At 40.4% G+C, this 21,014-nt stretch overlaps 1 protein-coding gene across 1 annotated transcript; it reads right to left on the bottom strand.

Moving 5' to 3' along the window:
- Positions 1-1,420: 1,420 nt before the first annotated feature.
- On the bottom strand, positions 1,421-19,197 carry LOC122992708 (alpha-tectorin-like). The gene is made up of 18 exons (XM_044366587.1): positions 19,069-19,197; positions 18,628-18,716; positions 15,491-15,709; positions 15,282-15,362; positions 14,844-14,943; positions 12,931-13,054; positions 12,495-12,729; positions 10,039-10,195; positions 8,815-8,902; positions 8,621-8,686; positions 8,077-8,279; positions 7,525-7,656; positions 6,017-6,204; positions 5,492-5,640; positions 4,654-4,899; positions 1,969-2,134; positions 1,568-1,660; positions 1,421-1,462 (listed from the first exon to the last, which is right to left on the bottom strand). The coding sequence occupies exons 1-17, from the start codon at positions 19,115-19,117 to the stop codon at positions 1,568-1,570; spliced, it is 2,385 nt and encodes a 794-aa protein (XP_044222522.1). The 5' UTR covers positions 19,118-19,197; the 3' UTR covers positions 1,421-1,462.
- Between the last annotated feature and the right edge of the window lie 1,817 nt (positions 19,198-21,014).

Genomic DNA, 21,014 nt, shown 5'->3' with positions numbered 1-21,014 from the left:
AGGTCTCAGTGTCATTAAAGCCACATGTTTGGTTCAGTTGAAGTCACAGTTAACATTTCACTTGAATCTACTGATAATCAGCATGTTGATGGACTTTCCCTCAGACTGAACATTAAAACCTTTTTGTGGCAAACCTTCTCTCAGGGCTCAAGAGTGACTTTCCTCCATAAATGAGACTGAACTGAGCATGATCTGATATTCTGTTACAGGCACAAGCTGATGATGGTCTCCAGGCTGCTGTTCACCACAAACAAGCCAGAGTAAATACAAAAGAAATAGAAAAGAGGAAGGTTATACTATGGTATGCATGACTGTCTCTTATCTAACCAGTGCCATCAGGATGGAATAAATGTCCTCCACTTCTCTGAAAAACTTTACTGACACTTCAGAGCACAACATCTCCATGAGCTTTGGATCCACTGTGTCTTCCAGGTCAACTCTATTCAGGTTTGAGTTTTTCAGTTTTTCCAGATAATCAATAAACCTGCTTTTTGGACCAGGACGCTGGTGTCCTATTCTTCACTTCTGATACAACATCTGACAGCCTTCAGTGCTCAGACTTTTTGGATGATACACATTCTTTTTGGTGGAAAAACTCCATTAGATAGTTTTCATTAGTTTAATACAGAAACCACAAAAAATGGAAAGTAAGGCGTAGTGAATTAAACCCTTTAAAACCCTTCATTCATCATTGTTTTAGTCAGTGCACACAAGAAAGAAAACATTCACTTTGGTCACCGTAAATCCTTCCATGTCTACATCCCTGAGTTACTTTGTATCAATCATCAGTTGTTTTTCATTATTTGAGAGTAAACTGAAGTTCTTGTTATTGAGTGTAGATGTACTAAGGATGTAATAATTTGGTTATAATATGTTTCCCTTCACCGTAACAATAAGTAGATTATTTAAAAAATGCTTAACTGCAGAAAAGTTGCTCCTATGTTTTGGGTCTGATTAATCACAGAACAGTGAGATCCTGTATGAAGGAGGTGCAGTCTGTGTGATATGAAGACATGAACCTGATTCAGATCAACCGTTCTGTTGCTGCCTGTTTGGTCTTTTTAAAGTGTAAATCACTGAGGAAGGCACAGCAACATGTTCTGCAGAGACGTTCCATCATAGATTTACTCAGGTTTGTTACTGACACATGATCCACGCTAACATGCTCAGAGCTGATGGGGGCTGAATGTCCTCATTCACACAGTTCATGTGAGCTGCAGATTGTTTCCTGCTGGACCGAATCAACTCTTAACTTTAAACTGGACTGAATTGGCCAATCAAAGCAGGAGGAGGATCAGGAGTGTTTAGTTATCACAGCTTTGTGCTAGCGTGGCTTCATTAGCAATAACGACTGAGCTAATCTTTTCAGGAAACGTGGCTCTTGATCAGGATGAAGCAAAAGTCTGGAATCATGCTGAAGGTCGACAGTCTGTAGGTCTGTCCGAGTTGCCATGGAAACAACCTGAGAAGACCACCAGAGGATTAGTTATTAGTCTCTGCTGTGTGATGCTGATGTCTTTTCTCCCAAACTGCAGTGCAATGACATAAATCAGCATTTAGCTTTTACCTAATTAGTCCAGGCCATGGTGATGAAGGCTGGGTTTACATCCTCATATGTAGTCCTGGCAGATCTGCGTCTTCTCTTACTTCCGCTGCAGCTCTGAGACAAAATTCAAGACAAAGACACAGATGAAGATTTAGATTTCAGTCAGTCCTACACTGATATTAGTTGACTGGAGCTTCTGATAGAAAGAAAACATATATGACATACTGAAAATAATAATAAAATATAACTACTTTAGTTGAAGTCAGTCAAAATGTACTGTGATATGTAACCATTGAAATCGAACATGGTATTGATCATCTGAGATGTGATCGACCCATCATGAGAACATGTATTTAATGAAGTGTGTTCAGACGGCAGCTGTTCTGCATGTATCTGTGAGTAGATTTGGGAAGCAGGCGTACCGGGGCGCAGGTGCTGTTCTTCTTCTTCACACACAGGTTGAGTTTGCAGTGCAGGTAGACGTCACCAGACTTCCCAGAGAACTGGAACATGTTGAAGGAGAAGTAGTTGGATGTTCCCAGTCCGTTAGCCTGCACCTTCACCGTCTGGTCAGCAGGGTTCGAACAGCTGCTCAGAAACAAGAAAACACACCAGATGTTAGAAGCTGCATCAGCATCCCCAGAATCACAGATTCCACTGAACGTCTCGTCTACGTTTGACTCAGTCTGAACTCACTGCGAGTCTCTCTGCTGGGAGTTTATGACAGTTTCCATTTTATGGACTCTGACTCTGATTCTGCTTCTTGATTCTGGTTCTTATTATTCTTTGTTTTTGCACATTAAAAAGCACAACTAAAAAAAGCACACTCAGACCTATATAGGATGAAAAAGCTAATGAGAAAGAAAGAAAAATAAAGAGGCAAAAAATGTTATATGTTATATTTTAAAGCCAATTCCGGTTATGAACCTTAGGTCGGAATGATAGACTGCATCGAGACGTTTAAGAGTAGAATCAGGAGAGTGCTTATAAATAACACCACCATAGTCCATAGAGTTTGCTTTCTATAATTCTGCGTATGACATGCAGACTAATTTCTATAAAAGAATGCCTTTTCGAGATTTAGTCATTTCATCAATACGTTTTTTGAAATATAGCTCATCATCTATCCAGAAACCAAGGTATTTATAAGAGGATACTCTTTCAATCGGTGTCCCATTAAAAGTAGTAATACTTACTTCCATGGTACTGTCAGTTTTCTAGAAAACAGCATACATTTTGTTTATCTGAGTTTAATAGTAATTTAACATCAATCAATGTTTGCTGTACTGCACAGAAATCAGTATGCAAGTTTTGAGCAATCTGGGTAACAGAAAGCGCTATTGTATAGGTAATAGCGTCATCTGTGTACAGATGAATTGACTTTTTTGTCACTTTTTCACCTAATTCATTTATAAAAATAGTGAATAAAAGTGGGTCTAAAATGGAACCCTGTGGCACACTATTGTTTACACTCCTAAAGCTTGACATATAGCCATAAACCACAACAGCTTGAATTATACCTCTGAGACAATTTGCAAACCAAGAACAAGATTTTTCATCAAATCCAATAGATTTCAAGTGTTTCAAAAGAATTTGATGGTTGACAGTATCGAAAGCCTTAGATAAACCAATAAAAAGGGCGACACAATCCTGCCTGTTATCTAATGCATTAGCAACATCATTCAAGACTATTAATGCTGCCATCACATTACTATGACCAGCTCTAAATCCTGATTGATAAGATTTAAAAACATTTATCATTTATTTGTTGATCTAACAATGTTCTCACCTGATCATTTACCACTTTCTCTAACACATAAGCTATACATGATAGTTTAGAAATTGGTCGATGATTATGTAGCTCATTGGACTGAACCCCTTTATGTAAAGGTAGAATGTAGGCTGTCTTCCAAATGTCAGGGATGCTTCCTGTTACCAAAGTCAGATTAAAAATATAAGTTAAGCATTCAACTAAAAATTGAGCTGCTAATACTAAAAACCTTGGCTCTGAATGATCATAAATTTTTTGGATTGATAGAACAAAGAGCGTTAAACACTTCAAGATTCGCAAAAGGCTCCAATGAAAAGGTCTGAGTGCCCAAAGTGTTTGTCCAGTAATGAGCACTATGATCAGAGGTGGAGGGAGGAAATCCAGCAGTTTCAGATAAATAACCTGATGCAATAAAATGAACTATTTCACTGGGTAAGGATGAAGTAGGACTATGGGAAAATAATTTGACCTTTTTCCAAAAAATTGCTGGGTTTCCTTTACTCTCAGATAGTGCAGAGACATAAAATGAAGATTTAGCATTTTGAATAGCAGTGAAACACCTATTACGTTGTTGACAAAAATATTGCCAATCAGAGGATGATTTAGTTGTTCGCGCTTTGTGCCAGGGAGCATCCCTTTCATGTAACATTTCAGCTATTTACCAAATGAAACCAAGGATTGTTCCCGTTTTTGACTATGAATTTTGTAAAAGGCGAATGCTTGTCTGCAATGGAATTAAATGTTTTTATTAAATAATCCAACGCCAAGTGTGGATCAGGAATTGCCATGGTAAACCCAATATCACTTTAGTACAAATCAAACAAAAATGCTTGCTCAGAAAAGTGTTTAAAATTCCTTTTGACAGTGATATTTCGTTTGAATCTTTGTTATTTCGTGTCATGGATGCATGCTGTTTGGCAGTGGTCACTGAAGCCGAGAGGAAAAACACCACTAGATTTATAATGTTGAGGTCAAAATAATATCTTCAAGTGTGGCCTTTTCTGCACTTTTTGGATCTGGATAAGTAGGTGAAGAAATAGGCTGTGTGAGATTGAATCCATTGCAGAGATTTTTTAGATTATCAGAAGCATTAGTTAACCAGTTATTGTTTATATCACCCAGGATAAGAAGTTCTGAATTTTTATAGCTGGATATCAAATCAAATAAAGTCGAGGTAAGTGTGGTAGGACCAGACTTTGCTTTCAGTAGTCGATAAGTCGAATCAGAAAGCAGGATTCTTAATGAATCTTCACTTCTTATTCGTATAGAACTGACTGAGAAATGTCAAAGCAGCAGTGAAAAGCCGCAGACTGGCTTCCACCTCTGTGTCTCTCACCCCCCAGTGATCAGGTTATATCTCAGACTCTCACTGGGTGACGGCTCGTTGGTCGCCCAGCAGGAGTCGGTCACCACAGCGACGAGTTTGTCATCTAGCCCGTCCGTCTTCAGCTCCACCCAGATGGTCTGCTCCAGTTGGATTTCTGTGCTGGACTCCACAGCTTGAGTGCGGTCGGCATCGGTGTAGGCCTTCATGGTCAGAGTGTAATTCCAAGCTCCAGATACAATCTGCTGGATCACAGAGCTGCAGAGCGCACACACACACACACACACACACACACACATACATTTATTATCTGATTAATTCTCTGTGTGCAGACATCAGCTGATCTCCACAGGTACATGCTATAGATGATGTGTCACCAGTAAAACCACAGCAGTGCATATACACAGTAGTTCAACAGCTCCAACAATGAATCATCTACTGTCCAACACACAGGAAGAACCACAAAACACACACTTTAGCACAGGCCTCGAACAAGCTTCAGTCCAGTGAAACTCAACCTTCCCATTTTAAATTCAGTTGTAACTCCTTTGCTTTACATTCAGCAGGAAATATGAATCCTTGATTTTTCAGCTGAGAGTCACTTAAACTGTCCACATGGACATGAGTGAATGGTGAATGGATTAAGTCATATTAAGAGGGAAGACAGCGAAATTTGATCCCAAACATTCATGATTCAGTGTTTCATAACTTCAGAGTTAAAAAAATAAATCTGTTTCAACCAGCACAGGCTTTAAAGTAACTTTACTTTTTCACTTTATTTAAATGTGAGAATAAACTGTCAGCTGTGACTTCAGAGGTGAATCAGGGTCAAACCTGTTGAACCACTCACCTGTCTTTGATTTTGAAGGCCACAGTCCTGGTGTCTGGCTGGTTGTAGAAGCAGGAGAAGTCGATGTTCACTTGGTCATGACGAGTGATGGGGCCAGAGCTGTTCCGAGTCATGATGGCGTTCTTGTACATGATTTTGCTGCTGTTGGCCTGCAGGGTCACAGGGATTCAGACAGTGTTACTGCAGGTGAGGTTTCAAGTGAAGGAAACCACACATTCATGTTTGGATTTCACCTGTTGTTTTGTTTGTTCAGATCCCCATTAGTTATTGCATTGTATTGTACAGAAACTGTATTGTATACTCTAACATCTGACACTGTTGAGGTGTTGACTGGCTGTGTGTCAGAATAAGCTTCATAAATCCCCAGTATTTCAGGGAACAAAGGAGGTGGCGTGTCTTGACCACGCCCCTGCAGTTACACATGGATCACAAACACTACAAGTGTGAGGAAAAGCTCAGCTGAGAGGTAGAAGGGATCTGACTGGCTCTGACTGGAGAGTTAGTAAGTAGAGAAGAGAAGCCCACCTTGACCACCGTCCCACAGACGTTGCTGCTGTCGAAGCTGAAGGTCACCATGTGGGTCTTGCTGTCCCGCTGACCTCTGCAGTTTGGGTCATTGAGGTGTAAGACAGAGTAGTCGATGCTTTTTTCCTCCAGGAGACAACCAACCAGAGTAAGTGAAGCAGAGTTTTTGTTGCAGACGGTCGGCTCACCTGTACAGAAGGACAGACGAGGAGAATGAAACACACATACGTGCAACAATGAGGGCTATTTTCATGGAGGCGCAATGACCAGCCCGACCAGTGCTCTGACAGTTTTGTATTTTCCTGATCTTGAAACTCACTTTGCCCGTCTGTGTGGCATTTTGGTGACCAGCACACAGTGCACAGGTGGGAGGTTCATTCAAATAAAGCAGTGCAAAGACAGTCGTTGTATTTTGGTTGAAATTTGGTCCTAGAAGTCACCCTGAAGACAGATGTCTCAGAACCATGTCTGTTTCTGGTGCAACGCCAATCTGCTGCTGCTTTGGTGATTTTATCAACAGGATTAAACTAAATACTTGCTGCAGATATGCTGTAACAACAGATTAATGCTTAAAATATAACTAATTTATTTCAATTAAACACTAACACTCCTCTGAGGAGTATTGCGTCACAGCACAGTGCTGTTACACACTGGTTGGTTATAACTTGATATTCTGCTTTTTCATGAAGGAGAAGTTGGATTAGCAGCTCATCAGCCTCTTTTCCAACTTTATTTATCAGCAAAAGTAGTGTGTTGTGTAAAATTAATTACTGAACTATGTGACCATGTACGAGGTAAGATACACTGGAATTACTGCTGAAATTGTGTTGATCCGATATAATCATATAAACGACTTCACCAAATCAATTTCTTTATTTTTCATTATTATAGTAACTCATTGATGACAAAAACTACTCCATCTGTCTTTGGCTGCAGATTTGTGGTGATGTGTGTTCATGTCATGACGCTCTGAACCATCCAGACATTTCGTGAAGAAAAGCCTTCTGTTTGTTGAGCTGCTGTTATCACATTTAACTGTGATTGGCTCAGCTGTTTCAGAGCTATGAGAGCAGTGATGTGACTGGCTGAGAGAGTATTTAATAATCACCACAAATGCTGATCTCTATTCACCTTCATATAGCCCTTTTGCACATTGTGCTGCTGCACATACATGAAGCAAAACAGCAGGTGCACATATAGAGACGCCTACACTGTCTGTGTGCCTAAGACCTACCACCCTGCAGTTGTTGTTGTACTTGCGTGGTTAAAAAAACATCACATTCCACTAATCAGTACTTTTTTAATAAAATTAATAATCGATCCAGTGTGAGAGAGTGTCTGTGGTTGTTGTGAACCAACAGAGAATTCTCACTTCATGTGACAGTATGTCAGATGCTGTATTTCCAGCTCACAAAATAAATTCATGTTTTCACATGTAAACTATGATATTTGATGTCATATTGTGTCATTTCACGTGTGAGACGGGTCTCCTTGTTCAGTCTTCATACCAAAAGTGTTTGTCGATCTGTACTTGGAGCCAAAAATGGCCCGACAGTAGCAGCTGGTTCCACCACTGATGTCCTCAGCACAGAACTCATGAGCACTGCAGAACTTGTCCTGACAGAAGGCCCGGGGGGAGGCTGAAAGATCAAACAAAGATCAATACTTACTAGAGTCAGTCAGTAAGATAAACAGGAACGACAGCTGATCGGATCCTGACTCCTTGTGAGCAGTTTAGTAACAGCGTGCATGAGATTATCACACAGCTCAACCAAACTTTGTTCTTTATTCAGTCAAATATGAAGAACACTTTGTCCCGTCTACATCTGGAACACTGTAGACAGAGAAGACGGCCATTTCACTGTCCGCAGAAGATCTGATCTGATCACATGCACTGCACCTACTGCTTCTATTTTTCATATTTTACTGTAAATCTGAATGCAGGTCTTTACTTGTAGTAGAGTTCTTGATTCCTGTTCTGTCTTCACTGTTATCTGGGCTCATCTTGTCCTATCATGCCCTATAAAACATAACTGAATGACAGTAAAGGACGGTCTTACGGCAGCTGGCCTTTGACCTCCAGTCCTCCAGCGTGACTTTGCTTTGCAGGCTGCAGGCTCTGGCGTAAGCCTCCAGGAACTGGCAGTTGAGACCGTCCACTGCTGGGTATTTGCACAGAGTGTTGGTGCAGGCGGTGATGAAGGGCTCGGGGTTGGTGTGGTTGTGGCAGAAGGTGAAGGGATCCTCCTTCAGGAGCTTACAGCTGTCATGGGAGAGAGAACGATCAAGTCCAGTCAGACAGAAAGATAAGGTCAATGATTGCTAACATGAAGAACAAGACAAAGGTTAGTGTTATTGGGTCTAATAACAGGACAGGTGTTGTGTAGACAGATTGACACAAAAACTCTGTTCCCCAAATAAAAAGGTGTATAATCTGAGTTCAGGTGTGTTTGGCTTCCAGCTTCATCCCTGCTCACATCAGACAACATGAAACATGAACAACATGTTCTTTTTCTCACAGATCAACGTGTGATGAAGAGTAACTCTGGTTGTTTTATAGATCAAAGGAGAGTTTGATGTGTGTTCAGGTGTGTCTCTGCTCACCGTTCAGTCACTTCAGTCTTGCAGGTGATCTGACTGTCAGCAGTGTCATTGTACTGTTTCTCACAGCTAGGGGGAGACAAACAGCAGAAGTCGGGAGTGTTACCCAGGCCTCACTCCTTCATATAAACACACACAGGCACTACTAGTATACATGCAGCCCAGTGATGAGGCAGCAGTCAGTGACGTGGTCTTACCTGCTTGAGCTGTACGCAGAGACCTTCATTTCACTCAAAGACCGGCTGGAGTTGCCACATAAACCCTGCAGGGTGTTTCCACCTGGTCCTGGACAGTTCGAGGAGAGAATGTGATTCAGATCAATAAATTGTCGGACTGGATGCACACGGCTGCTCACTAAAGGACAGCTGTCAACCACTGATTCATACAGTCACAGTATGATCACATCTGAACGTACAAACAGAGCAGAAAGCAGACCAGCAGCTCCTCGTTCTTCTTAACGCCAGCTGTCAAGTGTCTTCAGTCATAGACCCAACCTCAGCAGCATCGGGCCATATGCTAACAGATATGCTAATATTAACCAGCACACGTTTTCTATTAATCTCACCAAAACAAAAATCTCTTAAAATACAGACTCAGCATACAGTTTCACCTTCAGTCAACTGAAACGAATCAGGATCCTTTCATGGAATTTTGCAGATAATGAACTCAATAGTTTGCTGTACATGAACTGATGAAACAAAATGAAATTCATCCTCAACAAACCAAAATCACAAGAAACACATCAAGGCCTCAGTAACCAGCGTGCACATAAGGACCTCAGACCTCTCTGATAACTGTAATGTATGATTCTGTGCATCTGAAAGTTGGGGCTTATTCCAGATTTCCTCTTTCCACTGTTCGTTATAAGTCTTTGAGAGCTGCTTTTATTCCCTCTGTGAAGCATGTATTTTTATAAAACACAATAGATATTTGTTAGACATGGATCCAAACTGAAATATATCGTTGACTTTACTGACAACCCCCCCTCCCATCCCACTGTGCAAAGAGATACAACATGTTGAAGACGGGACACAAGCTTAAAATGTGAAGAGAGAAAAATGTAAGAAAATGTAAACAGAGTTAGTAAAGCACATAATATAAACACGCAATATAAATGTCATATAAACATACATATACAGCATATAAACATCTAAACATAATATAGACAACACATACTAAATTTACTTTGTGCAAAGAAGCATGGGTTGTGCAAGTTGATGCCATGCATTCTGGGTTTACTGCACCATACGGCCAAATTCTTTTTTGTAAATCAATCAGCATCATCAGCGTATAGCAAAATAATGTTTCAGTTTGAAAAACAACATTTGTAAGATAGTTGTTCATTCTTCTCATATGGAGACAAACAGAGAAAAAACTGGCTGCCGCCTTCTTTTATCCATGTAGGACGTGTTTTTCTGTACCTGTCATGTGGATCTGTGCTGTGTAGCCATCAAAGAAGATAGAGGTGTTGTAGTTGGAGTGCACCAGCTTGGCTGTGACTCCAGTTTGGTCCTTAGAGAGCTGCACACCATGATGCTCCACAGGCGTGCTGCTGAGGCTCAGCTTTGTGTCGTTCAGCTGCATCACAGCAGAGGGACAAAGTGGAGGAAACACACCATCAAACATGACAGCAAGCAGTGATCAAAAGTAACAACCTACATTTGAATATAAATTACTTGTACTTTACTCGAGTATTTAAATTTTCAGCTACTTTGTAGTTTTATTCCTTTTATTGCTAGGATTTTAAATGCAGGAATTTTACTTGTAATTAAGTATTTTTACATTGTGATATTTCTACTTTTACTTAAGTAAAGGACCTGAGTCCTTGTTCCATTACTGGTAACAAGGTAATTCAAGCACAGACTCTTAAAACAGCACCACAGGGTCCCTGAACACCTAGCACAGGTTAGCTTAGCTGCTAAGTTGACATAGCTAACAGTTAAACGTCTGCCAAAACATTCTCAACATGAATAAACAGCCAACTTTCCCACCATATATATGACCCTCTGCAATAACTCTACACATATGTCCACTTATTACACATTTTATGCTCGCTTATCCACAAAAATACACAAAATGACACATTGCACTGCAGTACAACATGTGTGACAGATGTAAGGTTACACTCCCTGTTGTGGTGTAAGTAGGAAACACTGTCAACTCTCATGTGAACCCTTACACACCATCCGGGTCAAATCTGACCCGCTTTTACATTTGAGTGCAGTAATAACACCCTAAACACTTTTCTTTCAGCCAGATATTTTATGACTTTTCTCAAAGTGAGAATATATAAAAATGATCAAATTTCACAACTTTTCTATTTTTGTGCAGCTGATACTCATTTTTATACAAACTGTAGAGAGTGTTCTGCGTTCAATTTGACCCTTATTTATTCAAAAATCAATTTTTAAATATGTTCTTCACATTCAATAACATTCATTGAAATTATGATGGCTGTTATGTTCTCCGGTTTCAGGTAACATAGGACCTTAATAATATATTGTGCTTGTGAATGTTTTTGCTACATAACAAATAGAGTAAAACTTAAAGTATACACTCTTTCTGAAAGCTTCATTCAGGATTAAAAGTAAAGTCAGTGATTCTAATCCAATACACTTTTTGTCAAATTCAGCAAATATCTCCTCAAGGTCCGCTAACTGTCCATTCTGTGTGTGGACTGAAAAAAAATGGTGTCCATACACAGCCCTGGCTCTGTAAATGGGCATGTAAACACAGTGGCTTGGAGCGTACAACACAACACTACTCTGGCCAATCAGCAGCAGGGGGTGTTCATGCTTATGCACAGGACAGGGGGAAGTCATCACAGCAGCTGTCTGTATGAGGATGTGACAGTCTCCTATCTCCAGCACCCATTGCATGGTGGGGGAGGGCCGGTGAACTGGAGAGAGAGGCCGTGGCCAATTAACATAGAAAGTGTTTTCTCACAGAACAGATATGCTTCCATTTTATTAAATGTATCAATCCACACTGAATCTCAGACAGTCTTATGGAACTCGCACAAATATCCTGCCATATATGTGTTTTCAACTTATTAACCGTATCAATGAATCAATAAATAACAACACTGTGGATTTCTTCACATGGAGCTGACATGCAAACTATTTAGGTTCAGTAAATTTCTACTATCAGTCAGCCTGTTGAAGGCAGTTTGTCCAGCCGCTGTCCTCTCAGCTGCTTCTGTGGACAGAGACGCTGAACGCAGGTTGAGTGAGAAGTGGGGTGTGCATGTCGTGCTCACATGAGACGAAATCCCTTTTCTGCTCGTGATAATGTGTGAGAGAACCAGACGTGACTCTACAGCTGACACATCGCTCTGGATTCCACCATATTTCTCTTTTATAAAAACTGATTTGTGCGTCAGAAGTTTGGTACAGAGACTAATTATGAGGAGATACTATGAAGGGTCAGAATATGAACAGTATGTAAAGGTTCAGATGTACTGTGGCTGTCTGCAGGACACTGGAGCACAGTGAATATTTGTGAACTAAACCACAACGTCAAACAATAAGCGTTTGAGTAAACAGGACTTTTTTACCTCAGAACATTAACGCAGTGTCTGCATATACCATGGTGTTACTTTGGAATAAAATGAAATAAATAATATGTTGAGGGGTGCCTCTTTTTATGAACTTCTTGTCTTGGCTTGAAAGGATACAGACGAAACAAAAAGATCAAATGATGACTGCTTTTGGCACATTAATGGAAAGCAGCAGCACAAAAATAGAAACTTCAACCCACAGTAACAGCTGAATGTTCTGAACACTGACGAGATCCAACAACCAGGAGGATGTGAGGAGGACTCTGGATCAAAGTCCGTCACTCACTCCAAGTGAAACTGTGGCTGTAGATAACTTACCTGAACCCTCCCGCCTTGTCCCAGGTGAAAGTTAACGCCTGAGTCATTCAGATGTAGGATCACATGGTCCAAAAAACTAACATCTTTACGACGGCGGTCCTGGAAGACGGCCTGCAGGTGGACGCCTGATTCTGACATCAGAGTGTACGCACAGCGATCCGGGACAGAGACAACTTGACCGCCGAGATCGATGACAGTGGAGCCGGTTACAGTGCACGTGGCATCCAAGACACATCTGACAGAGGTTTGGGACAAGTAGCATCATCAGCATGATGAGACATTTGGAAATGACTGAGGAACAGCAACAGTGACATGAAAAGATGCTACTGATGTATGGGATGGAAACTACTCACTGACACTGAGCTATGACACAGAACTAAATGATGACAGAACAGAAAACTGCATTCTGTTAGACATATGAATCAAATATATTTACTGGCCGTCGCCCCGGCAGATCTCTCCGGAGCCACAAGGAGTGATTCTGAGGACTGCTGAAGCATTACAGGTTACAGAGAGGTCTTCTGATTCACATTTTCCCGTTTTTGGTAGAAGTAGAGCACCTGTAAAAAACTCAGATTGCTGAATCGTGTACAAACTCTAACAGTAACTTTATAATGTCGTTTGGCTTCGAGGACCCCTGAGGGCCCGTTTAAATAGTCAGTTCATCCACATTACAAAGCAACTGATTTTATCATATCTGTCCAGCCGTCTGAGATTTCTGCCTCCACTCTGATACAATAGAGGTGAATGGAGTTCAGTTTGTGGTTTGTAGTTGAACGGGAACTACTCTACTACCAAAATGTTTTGGTATTAAAGCACATCAAAGCCAGCCTCCCTCCCACCTTCGATCCACATCAGTGTACATACAGAGCAAAGAGGTCCACGGAGGATGCCATCGCCATAGCTCTCCATAGGAGGCTGAGTCACTTAGAACACAGAGGGAGTTACGTAAAGATGCTCTTCATAGATTACAGCTCAGCATTTAACACAATCATCCCAGATATACTAATCAGCAGTCTGTCTGTCCTGGGCCTCTCCACTCACACCTGCACCTGGATTCAGGACTTTCTTACAAACCACCCACAAACTGTTAAGCTTGGCCACCATCTTTCTTCCAGCCTCATGCTTCCACGCATCGACTCCCCACAAGGCTGCGTGCTGAGCCCAATAATCTACTGATTTTACACTTATGACTGTGCACCAACCCATCCCACCAACACCTTCATTAAATTTGCAGATGACACCACTGTGGTTGGACTCATCTGAGGAGAGGATGAGTCTGCCTACAGAGATGTGGTCCAGAAACTGACAACAATCTGGTGCTGAACACCACAAAAACCAAGGAACTCATTATAGATTTCAGAGAGGACAGTGCAGACTCCCTCCTACTACTCATCAATGGAGACTGTGTAGAAACAGTCCACAACTTTACATTCCTGGGAACCCACATTTCTGACAACCTCTCTGGGTCCGCCAACACGACTGCTGTTGTCAAAAAGGCACAGCAGCGACTGCACTTCCTGAGAGCTCTCAGGAAAAACAGGCTGAATGAAAGGCTGCTTTTATCGCTCCTCAATAAAGATTATTCTGTCTCCCTGGAGGACATCGCCAACACCTACTACCTTTCCAGAGCCACAAACATCATACAAGACTGTTCACACCTTGGTCACCACCTGTTTGACCCGTTGCCCTCTGGCAGGAGCTACACGGAAAACACGGACCACAAGATTCATGAGCAGTTTCTTTCCCAAGGCCATCTGCACTCTAAACTCTATCAAAAACTAATCAACTCAGCATGCAATATGAAAACCGTCCTGGTGCCACAATTCATTATTTACTCTCATAAAGTGCAATAATATCATATCATTCTTGTGAATTTCACACTACACACTACTACTGCAATAATCTGTTTATGTGCAATATTTCAATATTACTCTGGTGTATACTACACCTATTTTCATAGATACACTTTACCAATTTATATATATTTACTTGTTTCTTTTAGGACTTGTGTTGTGTGGTTGTGTGAGACTATGTTGTACTGTGTTTTAAATGCACTAACCAGTAGTAGCTCTCCTAATTTAATTGTATTTGCAATACAATGACAATAAAAGCTTTCTTTTTCTATTTCTGTTTTATTTTAAATGTCTTATAATGCTGTCAGCATCACAAACTGAATGATCTGCACTGTGTTCGGTGGAGGCAGAAATCTCAGACAGAGAGCTCAATACCTGGACAAATAAAACCAAAACTATCTGACTGGTCAGATTCCACCAGAGGGAAGAGATGAAATACGACTGTTTGTAATTTGGGTGAATTGGTCCTTTAATAATTATTTGCTCTGCTAACCTGAGTATCTGCATCCACTTATGTCCTTGTAGATTAGGAGACTATCTGTGGTCATATTCCAGTCATCCACTTTGACACCATCGACCTGCACAACGGCCTCCTACAAAGAAGCGACATCACAGAGGTTACTGTCACACACTGACAGGACAGAAGCACAACATGTGAAGATATGAACAAAACTTTGTGGACAAACTGAACTAAAACTGTCTTGTCCAAATAAAGCAACATGTCTGAAGTGTTCAGAGCTTTCATGGTTTTGTTAACATCCTGGATACTTTCTTATTTTTCTTAAAAGTCTTTAAACATAAACCAGCCCCTCCAAAAGCATCAAAACTCCATCTGAATCACTTCTAGTCAACTGCTGGAAATGTGTGTGTGTGTGTGTGTGTGTGTGTGTGTGTGTTAACTTGTCCCCAAACATATCAAACATATACCTACCACAGGACTGGATGACCAGGCTGGAGACAATATTGCAGATAAAGCTCCTTGTTCACCAAACTGTGCGAAGTCGAATACACCCTGCAAACATAAAACAGGAGATTCAGACACTGTTAGGAAATAACATCTTAAATCTTTAAGAAAAGGCTTTGACTGATTTGTTATAAGAGATATTCAGATGGACACTGATGAAACTGAACAACACTCACCGCCTCGGTATTTACATTCTCTGTAACCACGTACACCTCGCATGTTGCTGAACCTGTGAGTTGTGGCAGATTTCTATGAAAAGATATGTATGTCCATTGGCGTGTACCCAGATAACCTCTGGTGACTGCTCCCTTAGGTAGCAGAATACAGTCGTTTTTGCTTCCAGGCCTGTACGGGCCATTGAAACAAAATGCGACGTTGCTGTCCGTCAAGTTCACCTGTTAACGTCAGAGATACACAACAAATAAATCAACAACACTGATGAAGATGAATGTGTTCTGTTCTTCTTTCTCTCTCTGGATGTCTCTCTGACGTGGGATCGAATCCCAGCGGGGACACGGACAGTCTGACACACACCAGAGGCCTGAACCATGAAGCAGGTTCAGCTTAGTCTGGCTCTCTTTGGTCAGCTGCTTCACTGGATAACTGCTATCATGAAGCTGGAAATCAACAAGCTCTGTTAACTTTGGTTTTCCAGCTACGAGTGAGTTAATGTGAAAGAAGTGGGGTTGTTAATATTGAGTGACATCATCAGAACCATGAATGAAGTACTTAATATGATATGAGATGAAACCAAACACCTGCAGGAGAATTTGGTTAAAGCAACAGCAAAAAGTGAAAATCAAAGGAAACAATATAATCACATGACCACAATAGAAGATGTAGAAACACTAGAAATAATTCCCAAATATTATAAGACTACAGCTTAAAGTAAGTAAGTAAACTAAGTATTTTAGTTTTTTTATCAGATGATGAACAAAGTATTCTGAGTATGTGATGCAGTAATAGTTTAGTAGTAGTAATAGTAGTCTCACTTCATGGTACAGTACCCTGGTGAAGGCTATCACACACAAACACACACACACACACACACACACACACACACACACACACACACACACAAACCAACACCAGGCAACAGACAAAACCTGCTGTGGATCCGTGCAAACAAATCAACCAACAGGACTTGAAAAAGCCTCTTAAACCAACAGTTTCCAACGTGCACAGAAATCAAACAGCCTGAGTCTCCATGTTCGCTGCCCATGAACGAAATCAAAGCTTCAGACAGCAGGCGCTGCGCTTGTGTTTGAACTCTGAGGTCCACATGTTTCATCAGCACGTTCCTTATCAACTGTGAGCACAACCAAGATCTCACTATTGATTCTTTCACATGTTCCCACTGTGGCCTCAGCTGAAGACAGAATGAGAGATGATCACAGTCACTGTCAAGAGTTGCTGAGACTAATAAACCAGGATAAAGTTTCTGTCATGTGGCTGGTTCATTGTGCTACATGACACTTCTGTAAATGGACTGTGTGTGTTTACATGTGACCATGTGTTTGATTACATGCTGCCACGTTGGTCAGGCCCCACATTCATCACATTTCTGATAATTACACTCAGACTGCTCTTAAAAGCAAACTGAGTAAAAAGGTTCACTGACAACAAAGAATAAGACACTTTCATCAGTGACAGCTTACATACATATAGCTGAAATACAGCATTTAATAAAGTTCAAAGATAAGCCAGATCAGTGTTTTGAAGGCGATACGTCAGTCAAGCAACAGTCTGGACCACGGACAGCTTCAGGAGGAGGGAAGGAGAGAGAGAGAGACTTATTTAGGCTATTGCTGTCTATGATATTTACAAAGAAACATTTGAAAAATTAACTCATCACTTAGTGAGAAATTTAATTAAAAATTTTAGGAGGGTGTTTTTTTACATGTATTATTGTCTGAAATCTTATTTTTGTAAAAGAGAAATCTGCTTCATGACGGTACGTGATCGGGATCAGCAGCTAAGTCTGACAGACGGAGGGGACACTCAGATTTAATGCAGAAATGATGAGAGGCTGCAGAACTGAATGCACGGTTAGGATGTGCCCTCCAGCAGCAACACTGCACCGACCGCATGCTGAGAATTGTTGATCTGACATGAATCTGTGCACAATAATTACACAGAGAACAGAAGCACATGATACATAAACACACCCTGAACATGTCCATCAAGCAGGTTAAGTTGCTACATGTTTCACACGCACTTTTAAAATGACGGGACATCAGATTTGAAATAGATTTGATATATTTTTATATCATTCACTGCAGCATTAGAAGTGTTAATACTTATTTATCAAGACCCCCCAAACTCAAAATTTTGTTGCTTCCAGGGGAGCTCAGGACTCTTTCTGGGGGAGCTCAGGACTCTTTCTGGGGGAGCTCAGGACTCTTTCTGGGGGAGCTCAGGACTCTTTCTGGGGGAGCTGAGCCTCTTTCTTTTTGAAGCCTGCATCTAGTGGCCGTCGGTGGCATTGCACTGTAAGGTACTGCTTTGGCTTCAGACTGTAGGCGCAGTAGTTACCACTGACGTGGAACATCCTAACAGAAGTGTGTTGGAGGTAACAGCTCACAACAAAGCAGCAGCTGCTGAAGAGCTAAAACTGCCTCACAGTGAACGATGCGCATTTTTTTAAACATGTTTTCCATCGTGACCAATGATAAAGAGTCATTGTAAAACACGTGCTCTCCTCTGTCTCTGTGCTGCAGCCATCTACCATCTACTCTGAACCAACTTCACAGACCTCTAACATTTAAGAGCGTCATGACGTAAAAAAGAGAAATAAACGTAAAAAAAAAATGTTCATGTGCTTTCCATAAAAATGAAAGTATAAAAAACATGGACAGGAAGAGCCGGGGATCGACGCCCCAGCCCTGCTGGTGGTCGAGCCACTCTGCTTCCTGAGCCACAGCCGCCTGTTCATATCAAACAGTGTCATCTGAGAAGCAGAACCAACAGCAAAATAAGTTATGCTCATTGTTTTGAGCTCACATTAGTAACTGAAGGAGGCTCAGATGAACGTATCAATATTTTGATCAACTCAGATCAACTTTTCTCAGGACAGTCAAAAAACAAAGTTCAGAGAAACTGCAGGAAGAAAAATCAACCTGAAACAATAAAACATGTCTCCTCGTGCATCCTCAGTGGAAATGACGCTTGTTTTAGAGCATTTTAAGTCAAAAGAAGTTTGATTTATACATTGAATAGTTTCTGAGTAAAATTGAAGCATTGTTACAGACACAAAGGATCAACGAGGACAAAGACATACAGCTGTTCAAACGTGACGATTCATCTTACTCACATATAGAGTCTTGTAAACTCGTCCATAAAAGGTAATGGGACATGCACTGATGTTTGCTGTAGCATTAGTTGTAAAAGTAACTGATGTAGCTGCAGAAATGGAGACATGATGAGAGTCAGTTAGTGAACTGAAGTCAGTCAGCAGGACAACAGGAAAAGCTGCAGATACTAATGTTGAGGAACAAAGAGCTCTAAGGAGCCCACAGCAGCCACGTAGACTCACAGATCAACATGTTTGGTCCATGATCACGAACAAGCTGGCAAAATGTTTACTAACTAGCCAGCTGGACAATGACCTTCCTGCCTCAGTTCAAATAATTCTGTTGTTCCTCAGAGTGTCAGATCATCTGATATCTGTCAGGTCTGCTGACATCCCTAAACTCATGGTGCAGGTAGAGTTTCAACATGGCTGCCGTGGGGATGAAGTCATGTGTGTTCTTACCTGACATGTGGCTGACTGTAGCCAGGGAGAGCAGCAGCAGGAGGAGCATGTTGGAGGAGACCAGTCAGCTGACAGAGAGCTGGAGGACACACAGTCACATGTCACTGATATCCCATAATTTCAATGTAGTTCAGTTCAGTTGACTTTATCTCAGACCATGTGTCACAGTAGAAAAAGATCACATTTCCAAACATGAAAACATCCATCACACATCACATAAATACACAGCACAGCAATCATTCAGTCTGTCCTCTGTATGTATAACAGGACATTTATTAAAAATAGATACAGTAAATACAACTGAGACACAGCTGAAGCATGACAAAAATAAATATATGGATAATAAATAATAGATTACAGTAGAAACTTGATCCTTTTTACTGGTTACAGCTTTCAAAGAGTCCATGTAATGAGATCATTCAAACGACAAAACACAGCTCTGAAGTTTGGGGGAGATTCTGAAATGATGACCTGTGTATGTGGAAAATATACCAACATTATAGTTGAATAGTTGAATGAATTCTGTCTTTTGCAGCATGAAGATTAAAGGTCTTTGTTACTTAGCTTTATGCTGTCATCTAAATCACAGAAATATTGCTGTAAATTTTTCCAAATCTTAAGCAAATGTTCACAGTTATAAAATAACAGAGTTGGTGACTCTTCTCTCTTATAAAATGTAGAGCTTTTATCACTGTCAGTAAATCAGCCAATATATTGTTACAGGGATAACACTAATTCTTTTACTTTGCTGGAAATATAATACAATATAATATCTTCTATGTGAGCATTTAAATGCAAATCTCCTCTGGCTTTAATTCTCTTATCAGTATTATGATCTATTATTATGTTGTTCTAACACTTTGGATCTTTAATGTATGCATGCATGTAATTGTTAAAATATTCATTCTATTATTTATTGTTTGGTAAGACAAATGGTTTTAATGATCTGTGTCACACCAGACAGATTTGATTCCTGGCTGGTGTGTGACAGTTATTCCAAAGAATTTCTCTGTGAGGTGAGAAATCATGAATATAACAAAGCTTCCCAGAGAGAGGAGCTTGCTGCTGAAACTTGACAATTACAGTATTTACAGAGATAAAGTAGTAGTAGTTACAGCTCCTTCCAAATATTAAATCACAAACCAACTGAAATATCTTCTGTGGAATAAAGAAGCACACAGGTTTTTTTCAACCGTTTTACCTTTGAAATAAGATTAAGATTCAGAGTTCAATCCTTGGAAGAAGCAGAACATCTTTTGAAAGATCATAAGCGACACTGTAACATCTTCACACATACAGTCACATCCTCATGACATCATGGTAAGAACATCTCAATTAAATATTTCTTTAAAAGTTAGTTTATATATTTAGAGCTCTTTCAAACTCACCTGAACACTTCTATTTCACAGCCTGCTAGTTTAATAATGTATTTTTTTTATAGTGGATGTGTTTAATATGCAAATTAGAATCTCCAATCTCCAAACATCACTGTCTCTGTTAATAAAAGGTGTTTTATAGCCTGTACAAGTTGTTCATTATTTATATTCTCAAGAATATGTGGCTGAGGATATTTAATATGAAATCATCATCCTTAAAACAAAGTCTTCCTCAATTAATATTGAGCAACATCATTAAATAAAGCACTCCAGTGTCATGTGTGTATATGTGTGTGTGTGTGTGTGTGTGTGTGTGTGTGTGTGTGTGTGTGTGTGTGTGTGTGAAGGGGGGAACTCAATGAGCTGCACACAAAGATCTTAATCAGTTTGGAATAAATTCAGTAATTAAATGTAAATAGTAGATATAATTGTAAGTAAATGTTTTGTAACGGGTAACAATTGGGACTGTCTTTGTCTCCATAGTAAAGGTGGCTGCGGATCTTGGGTAAAATAGCCTTCTGCTATCCAAATATTTCTCAGAATTGAAGGAGAAATAATAGAAACTGACAG

This window comes from Thunnus albacares, chromosome 11 (assembly GCF_914725855.1).
Source record: "Thunnus albacares chromosome 11, fThuAlb1.1, whole genome shotgun sequence".
Lineage (NCBI taxonomy): Eukaryota > Metazoa > Chordata > Actinopteri > Scombriformes > Scombridae > Thunnus > Thunnus albacares.
The sequence above is the reverse complement of the archived record's forward strand: the minus strand, read 5'-3'. Positions and strand labels throughout refer to the sequence as shown.

Excerpts from the sequence above, each read along its gene's own strand:
- LOC122992708 (XM_044366587.1), bottom strand. The coding sequence starts at position 19,117 with ATGCTCCTCCTGCTGCTGCTCTCCCTGGCTACAGTCAGCCACATGTCA. Across the intron at positions 15,710-18,627 it reads GAGTTTACAAGACTCTATAT|GTGAACTTGACGGACAGCAA; the intron begins GTGAGTAAGATG and ends TGACGTTAACAG. Across the intron at positions 8,687-8,814 it reads TCTGCGTACAGCTCAAGCAG|CTGTGAGAAACAGTACAATG; the intron begins GTAAGACCACGT and ends GTCTCCCCCTAG.